At 33.8% G+C, this 9,078-nt stretch overlaps 1 protein-coding gene across 1 annotated transcript; it reads right to left on the bottom strand.

Moving 5' to 3' along the window:
* Positions 1–579: 579 nt before the first annotated feature.
* On the bottom strand, positions 580–1,207 carry LOC116166081 (integumentary mucin C.1-like). Its single transcript, XM_031480913.1, has 3 exons — positions 878–1,207; positions 810–830; positions 580–759 (listed from the first exon to the last, which is right to left on the bottom strand). Exons 1-3 carry the CDS (start codon positions 1,140–1,142, stop codon positions 632–634), a joined length of 414 nt encoding a protein of 137 aa, XP_031336773.1. The 5' UTR covers positions 1,143–1,207; the 3' UTR covers positions 580–631.
* Positions 1,208–9,078: the final 7,871 nt, after the last annotated feature.

The raw sequence follows: 9,078 nt of genomic DNA, 5'->3' as shown, positions 1-9,078 counted from the left end.
TATTCTTTTTCTTTTTTCCTCTCCAGTATGAAGCAATAATTGCACAATAACAACTGCTTCAGCGCCATTTTTACAAAGTTGTCTTGTTAAACTGACAGTTATTTTATCTTATTTGTATTGTAAAAATATTAACATTACAAGGTATCTTGATTGTAGAAAGAAACAAAATTCTTTCTTTCAAATTTGCCCTTTAGCATTTAAATTTCTGTTGGTTATCCTAATGCCTCGGGTGGTTCTTACCCTCAACTAGTTTGGGTCAGTAAACTGCGCATTAGGAATTAAGACATATGGTACAAAATACCGTTGCTTCTCTAATCGCCGCATTGTATAACAACCAATATCACATAATAACGGGTGATCAAAAATGAGTTGCTGTCGAGTCGCCTTTGGAAGTTCAAGTTAAATACGAATTCCCATGTAAACAAAAATTCCAAAGGTAACTCGACAGCAACTCATATTTGATCGCATTGTATAGTTATCAAAACACAGTAATAATGCAACGAAAAGCTGAGCGCCGCCAATTCCAATCTCGATGGGGTGTTTAACTGTTTACCTTTTAGTCATAAAAAGAAAAGAACGCACAGTGGAATAAATTTATTCAGGTTGTAACCAGCTGCTTAGCTTACTCCGCTTAGTAGATACAACAATTAAGTCCTTTAGTCTTGCATGTTCCAATAAGTGGAAGTCGGATTAAGCTGCAGTCGTGTTTACATGACAAGATAGGGATTGTAAACCTACCCAAAAAATAGCACGAATTGTCTACAAAAAAGCAATTCTTCTACATTTGAAACCTTCGAAAAGTACTTTACCTGGTTTTTCAGTTGATGTCGCTAAAAAGAAATTTTTTTAATTTGAAAACCTTCACGAAATACATTACCTGCTTTTGAGGTACTTGATGTTGAAGTCCTTGGTGTTGTAGTAGTTGTAGGGCCATTACTTGGTGTTGGAGTATTTTCAGTGCTACCTGATGTTGAAGTCCTTGGTGTTGTAGTAGTTGTAGGGTCATTACTTGGTGTTGGAGCATTTTCAGTGCTACTTGATGTTGAACTATTTGGTGAGTTATCACTTGTAGAGTTATCATCATCGCCTAAAATCCACACTAACTTGCATAACACAAACAGCAATACAATCAAACACTTCATTGCTATTGCAAAAAAAATTACACATAAAGTGATACAAAACAAACTTCCGTCGTATATAAAAAATACCTCTCAGAAACGTTTTATTAATATTTATACCTTTGATAAGAAACACGCGATCATAAAAAGCGCACGATGGACACGACATATAACATGATGCTCAGCTCACGTATTACGTGTCATTACCAACGTCGTTAGGGATGACAGTAGCAATAGCATTAAATGTAGCCATTACGCGAATAGAACGGAAAAGGTGAGCTTATGAAATTCCAAAATGTTTTGCAACGTGCAGCTTAAGCTACAGAAAAATTCCGCCTGAAATTGAGTAGTACCCATATTTATAATTTTCCGTGCTTTTTTCAAAATTTGTTAAGAATTTAAAAAAAATGTGTCGTCATAATCTCATAAAGCGTATCGTTTTTTGAGGAGAGAGCCAGTAATGCACTCTGTTACTATTACAAGACACGCCATACTCTGTTTCACGAAAAAAGTGTTTTTTTTATATAGTTTTTTTACTGCACATACCAATAAGCATCGATCACAATTTATTACCAATCGCACCGTTTTTGTCTGCTTTTTTGGGATATTTATATGGCTGTATAAGTTTCGTCAAGTCTTGTCAGTTTACTTTCGACACTTCCCTGACGCCTTTGAGGATATAGGTTACAAGGCCGTTATCGGTTTGTAACAAAAATTACGCATTACCCTTGACCGAGTCCTTGACTTTGAATACTCATTTTTGTTTGTACCTGGAGATTCCTATAACTGCAAGTATTTACGAAACATTGGAGATTATTACTCCGTTATACCTGATGCTACGTACTTTTTTTTGTCGTTACCGAAGATTTGACCTTACCGATATCGCGACCCGATCTGATCTACATTACTACGAGAATTTATTTTTGTTAGTTTGATTACATTGTATTCCTTCAGATTAGCTGTGTTACTTGATGTATTAGCTACCGTTGTTTTGTAATTTAGTCTTTAAAGTTACCGAGACTTTGTCCGAAGCCGATATCTACAATTTGTAGATACATTATTATTTGTTTTACTCCGAAGGATTCGCTCTTATTATCTGTTTACATTTTGAATTAATTAGATTATTTAGTTATTTGTGCATCGTAAAAGTATTTTCTTAAAATGATTTCAAATAAATCGACAATCACTTGATTATTAATGAGATCAGCAGAAGAAAATGTATTGAATTCTTTCCTATTCTTCGTCCATTTTTATCTGAGTTAGTCTAGAAGGTAAGTCCCATTCCACATACAACAACACAAGAAAACGAACGAACTTGTAAGCAGACCTGAAAATATTATCACACTTTTGTAAAGCCAACTATTACAGAACCAAGACCTTATTAGGGACACCATTAAAACTTTTGAGATGCACTCTGCATTTATATTTCAAAAATTGTCCCGAATATTTTGCTTTGCATGTTGCAATATAAAAAATTCTATTAACTTTGCAATTAATTCATTAGGAATTAGACAAAACCTTATCGCAACTTTTTGATCCAATTTTAATTTGTACTCATCTGGAAAATCGGTTTCCTTGAATTGAAACGCAGGGGCCAGTTCGCCAGTTCAGTTCCTCCGGTTTTTTTAAGGTACAAATTCCACTGGTACCTACTTGAACGAGTTGTGCTCGATTGTTACGTTTACTTTGGGCGAAAGTAACAAAATTACCTTGAGATACACGGTAAGCTCAGGTAAAATAGAAGTGGGTCGGAGTGAATATCGGGGATCTTATATACACGAAAAAAAGGAAAAAATAATAAATCGGATAGGCGCCACTTAGTCTTTAGTAAATTTCAAAAGAGAGGAGAGAATACTTACCAAAAGAGAGAAACAAGACAGACTAAGAGATCCTTGTTCAGACTTGACAAGCTAAAGAAACAAAATACTTGATAGGGATAGAACATAAACCATAATTGACGTTAAAATCGAGGGTAATATTAATATTATATAGATCTGCAATGTAAATATTTAAATTTAAATTAATTTTTAGTAAACAGGGCGATCAACACTTAGTCAGAGAAAGTATTACTATCAAAACAGGCTTCCGCGGAAAACAACGTGGCTATAATCGTTAAATGAATCTCAAACAATGGTAGTAATTACAATTCGAGTGTATCGAAAACGAATATGTAATCATGTTATATCACGGAGTCTACAAAAATAAAATAATTTACCTTTGAACTTCGGGTCGCAACCTTGTGAGCTCAAAAGGGCGCGTTCATCATAATCTGTAACAGATAACATAAACAAACAAGACGGGTGGTGAATAGCGGGGCACATAAAATATTGCGTAAGCAATGCTAACGTCTGACACTGAGGCAACTGTATACTAAAACTAATACTCAACAAGAATCAGTAATTCGAATGACTTTACACTAGCAAAAGTAAACTTTTGACTCGACCACAGACTATCTCTACAACATCTGTATAAAAGCATAAACGTGACGTTAAATTCAAGAAAAAGAGATTCTTTTATGGCGTTGGTGTTTCCTTAAATACTGGAGACCAGACAACTGGTAAACGAGGCTGCTGCTGCTAGTTTTTACAACGGTTGAAAACCGTGTGCATTTTTTTACGCTAAACTACGGGCAGTTAGTCCGATTTGTTTTGTTGAAAACGCAATTCGTCATTTTTTATAATAAATTTGTGCAGAAGCACTTTTTGTAAAAAGTTGTGTCAAGTTGAAGAAGGAAGCAGTGTAGTAGAGCCAGGCTTTTATTAAGTTTCTTTTCTTATTAAAAGTTTCTACCGTCCGAACAACCACCGAAAATTTGTTCATTTTATTCTTCAGGCCAGTTTTGTTTGTCATCTAATTCTGTGTTATAAAACAAAGAAACTTCAGAAGTTCTCAGCGCTTTTGTAAGTATGAGTTGTATGACCAGGTTATTTGAATTATTAAAGAAAAACTAAATAATTTTATGATTGATTATTTTATTTGTCAACCGCCAAGCTTTAACTTCTTTCCGGGATTTTGTCTTAATTTTGTTCGTTGTTCTAATAAATGTTAGTCATTGTCAATGAAATAATTATGTATTTATTCAAATCCAAAGTGCGATCCAGATAGAGTTTTCAGGTCTGATTTGTTCTTTTCGTGCTCAAGAATTATGTTAGGTGGTAATCAAAATTTGTGTAAGAAGTTGATCGAGGCCACAAAATCTCTCAAACTGAGAAATTTTAAGTCAGTATTAGGATTCTTCTTCTAGCAGATGACGGATTTACACGAGGAGAGATTATAAAATTTTAAGTCTCAAGTTTGATTTGTTTTGAACTAGTTGGACAGGTGTTTTGTGGGTGGTGTAGTGACATATCATTGGACACAGCAATATTCGGTTGTCTTTTCATTAAAATTTTGATTTGAATATTTGGTCTGATTAGAATTCCTGATTGTCCCTCAGTTGTTCGAATGAGGCGGTGGATGACACATTTCTGAAAAGTAACTGGTGTTTTAGATAATAATAGTATAAACTGAATTCGAAAGTTCGCTTGGGTTATAGAGTGATCACGCTGAAGGATGGGCGGACGGACGCACAAACAACGAAACTAATAGTTTAAAAAAACCGTACAATTGTATTGCAGTTTAATTAAGATTGAGTTTTCAATAGAAATGCTTATATTCTTGTCAAATATGTATGTATACTGATTGTTTATAATAAACTGATGTTTTTGTTAATTTAAAGGTGTCGAAATTTAATGTGCAGTACATTAGCCAGCCAAGCGTAAAGCAAAGGTTTTTTTTAAGTAAGAAAAAGAAAGAAAAAAAATATGCTTCCGAATGACGTGTATCACTATAACATGGCCTATATGTTGCCATTTAAAAAAATTCAAAATGGCGGTCGCATTCAAAAACCATGCCAAAATATATGAAATAATTCAAATTTTCATGGCTCTATCTCCAATGCGCTTTGGTTCCATCTTTATCAGCCAGCCTGTATATATTCCTGCCTGAATAATCCTAAAGCGTAGTATTTAAATTACTTACGTTCCTGACCTACTTACTGATTTTGCATGATATTAAACTTCGTCCACAAATTTCTAGACACGCTCTCATTTGCTGATTAATTTTATCAGTAACAAAAATAATCAAGTGTACAGAATTGTAATCTTATACAGGATGATATCATCTGTAATCGAGCGCTTGTGAACAATAGATTCATTGTAGATTCATTAATTCGCAAAAAAAATTGTAATTTTTTTTACCGACAATCTAATTAATCATTGGCCCACGCGTGAAAAGTATATCTCTTCTTTCTCTTCAATTAGTAATGGCCATGGGTATCATTCTTATTTATTTACATCATTTTCTCTCACTTCTCATACAAACCCTGCTAATTTAGTTGTTTTGATTTGTTTGTTATTGATCTGATCGCATTTTTTCCCCTCAGAGAGTTTTTTTAAAAGGGGATCATACATACACATTCAAATAACCGAAATATATAATTGTGCAGTTTTGTGTTGCACTGTTGCTTCTTATTTTCGCGTAAACTATTGGTTCAAACAATTTTTGTTTGGTGGTGGGTTTGAATTCAGGAATGGGTGGTACCACCCTTGAATGCACTCCACTCGCTTAACAATAAAGGAAATTACAAATAAATATAGACAATAAAATAGTATATTAAGATACAAGTGTATAATCAAGTCTTTAAAGCACGCGCAACGAGTTTAATGGCACGACGCGAAGCGGAGTGCCTTTAACGTTGCAAGTGCTTTAAAGACCAATTATACATTTGAAAATAGGAAATACAATGAAATCATATTGACGTTATACTCGAATACATGTCTAATTAAGTGGGCTGGTTGTTCGTAATTTCACGATTGCCATGGAAATCTCACTTGACGTTTGCGTATAAAAATCATCGTTTTTGTGAACAAAACGATTTCCGTTGAAACCGTTCATTAAATCGCTTGTTGTAAAATCTAAACAAACGTTGGTAGGTGTAAAATCCAAGTCTAGATCCAAATCCATTAAACCTATTATAAAGAATATGAAAAGTTATTTCCATGGATGAATAGGAAGTTACTTACGAATAAAGTCTTAAATGCATCGATAATGCTTGCATATATGAAGGAAATGTCATAGGTATTTAAATGTCCTATCTTTTGGTGCATTCATTCAAAACTTCAAACAATGCTGCGATTAAAATTTACAGAAAGCGACCTAAGAGGATTTTTTATTTCACCCAAATGACAGATTCAAAAGTTATACTTGAAGTATCATTACTTAGCAACTTTAAAGCACGTGTGTTTTAAAGGCCCTTTTTCGCACCCATGTGAGTGTTTAAAACGGAGATTGTGATTCAGGTATAATTAAAAAAATTTTAAGACACCGTCTTTGAAATTATCTTATAAATCTTGAGATACGTTTTAGGAATCCTTAGGTCTCAGATTTTTTCCAGAATGAAAACTGGATTGCACTGCCAGGTGCACGATTAATCGCGCATCGAGAATTCTAGGTCTAGAACATAGGACTAAACTAAACTGATGAGGGCAATTGTACCTAAAATTGCTAAATTCACCTTCTGAGTTTTGATATTGTTGTCCAGTAACGAAATACACAATCACCAACTATACCAAAATTACTAAAAAAACATTCCCCTCTATTTCCTTTAATGGTACGCTTAAAAGGTAGCTCTGAAAACAGATGATGAGCGGAACTTACTAATTTAGTTTCACCACAAACTACAATAATTATCATATTGCTCATAAACGGAAAATGAACAGAATTTCTGGCATTCCCACAATGCATTAAGTGTAGGTATGCAAATGCGCAACGGTACAATAGTGTTCAAGTTGTCATCAAGTAATAGCGATAATTAATTGTCAACAATTAGCAAATAGTGTGTTCCTGACTGATACAAAGACCCATTTTAATCATCCAATTATTCTTGAAAAGACAACGTGTACGATATAACCCTTTGAGACCTCTGTGTGTGATAGATATACATAAATTCATACAGCAGCGTGTCGATGATTGAGTGCAATTAGTGACAAAGTATAAGTAAAACACTTAAATGTTTGCTCTATTCTCCCCGTATTCCGTAAAGGAAGCCCCCATTTTGTATAAACAAATCGAAAACACTTCCCTACTTTCATGTTAAACTCATAATAATGAATCTCTTGGGTAAAATTTGTACAATATTCCGATATAATCTAATTTATAAATGTAATCGTCGTAATGACAAAAGCAATATTCTCGTCTGTTATTTTAGGCCGTTTCGTGTCGATTCATATTAAAATTTTTATGTCCTAGGCAATTAGTGTAATATTTTTACGTACTAATAAGATAGTAATAAAGCGAAACGTTACCTTTATTCATATCAACCATAAAATACGTACGTATACCTATTCTGATAACCATCATATTAATTATTGCCGCTAGCTTAGATTGAAATCACTTTTATCATTATTTTGTCAAAATATCGCCTATTAACCAAAAATAAATTATCTACCTATGCCTCTTGAGCACTTCTATTCTCCAATCATTTTAAATGCATAAAATGAGAAAATCAAGAAATTGCGTTTAGTGGAAAATCCTTGTCTGGAAAGAAACCACCTTTTCAAAAAGGGTAGACACTTTCACCTTTGAATATAATTTTATATTCAAAGTCCATGACGTAAAAATGTCGAAATAAGAATTGCACAATTTATTATTTGATAATGTATACATGCACCTATACGTCTTATATGAGTTTCGGGAAATTGTATCCACCCCTTCGCCAAGGCAGGAAGGACAATGCTAAAAGTTCCACATTTAAAATCCTATATGATTTTGGGGGTACGGTTTAATTAATGACCTACTGGAGCGAAAAAAATTTTAAAATCTCTGAAAATTATCACCCTCTCAAATTAATGGGATTTTTCAATACTTTCTTGGTTTGATTAAAATTTATGATAAGTATGTTCAACTTGCGGAAACGTAAATCTATTAAACTTCTGTTTTCACTTTTAAAGAGCATGTCTTCATTTTGGCAATAATCCACTTTACCTGGCAAGGTCTAGAATTCTTCACTCTCTAAAACAATGTCCACATCTGATTCTGATGGTGTGGATTCGCTTCTCTTTAATATTTTTGGTCATATTTGCTTTTGAAGGTCTTCATGCCTTATCCTTTACATTTGCTTTTGAACACGGTCCCCCACAAACTGAGACATTTTTTCCATGTTTTGCTTGGAGCGCTTTCCTTGTTAAGTTTTCCGTTAGTTCGGTTCTAACAAATTCGCGCAAAAATAACAAGTTAAAAAGTAATCGTAAACGATTTACATAAAGCGCATTTCCACTTGCATTCATTTCCCATTTGTAAGATGCAACTTCTGTTAAAATCGTAAAAATCCGGCCACAAATGTGAAAGATAGCGTTGCACATGGGCAATCCATTGTTGACGTGCTACTTCAATTTCAGTTTATGAGAAGAATTTCATTTCAATGCTTTTCTAAATAAGAAAGTTGAAACTGCGCATGCGCAAACCTAAATTTTGAAACTAATGTTAGATTTTCCTTTGTTCCAAGCGCCTAAGTATCAAATTTCGTTTAAATTCTTCCATAAATAAAAAAGTTGGCACTGCGCATGCGCAAAACCAAATTTTGAAATTGGCGTTTGATTTTCCTTTATTCCAAGTGCCCATGTATCAAATTTCGTTTAAATTCTTCCATAAATAAAAAAGTTGGCACTGCGCATGCGCAAAACCAAATTTTAAAATTGGCGTTTGATTTTCCTTTATCCCAAGTGCCTATGTATCAAATTTCGTTTAAATTCTTCCATAAATAAAAAGTTGGCACTGCGCATGCGCAAAACCAAATTTTGAAATTGGCGTTTGATTTTCCTTTATCCCAAGTGCCTATGTATCAAATTTCGTTAAAATTCTTCCATAAATAAAAAAGTTGGCACTGCGCATGCGCAAAACCAAATTTTGAAATTGGCGTTTG

Source organism: Photinus pyralis, unplaced genomic scaffold (assembly GCF_008802855.1).
Source record: "Photinus pyralis isolate 1611_PpyrPB1 unplaced genomic scaffold, Ppyr1.3 Ppyr1.4_LG3a, whole genome shotgun sequence".
Classification (NCBI taxonomy): domain Eukaryota; kingdom Metazoa; phylum Arthropoda; class Insecta; order Coleoptera; family Lampyridae; genus Photinus; species Photinus pyralis.
This window is presented reverse-complemented; position numbering and strand designations above follow the sequence as displayed.

Coding starts and splice junctions, on each gene's coding strand:
- LOC116166081 (XM_031480913.1), bottom strand. CDS start 1,142: ATGAAGTGTTTGATTGTATTGCTGTTTGTGTTATGCAAGTTAGTGTGG. Junction 831..877: donor ATCAAGTACCTCAAAAGCAG/GTAATGTATTTC, acceptor ATTTCTTTTTAG/CGACATCAACTGAAAAACCA. Junction 760..809: donor GACATCAACTGAAAAACCAG/GTAAAGTACTTT, acceptor GCTTTTTTGTAG/ACAATTCGTGCTATTTTTTG.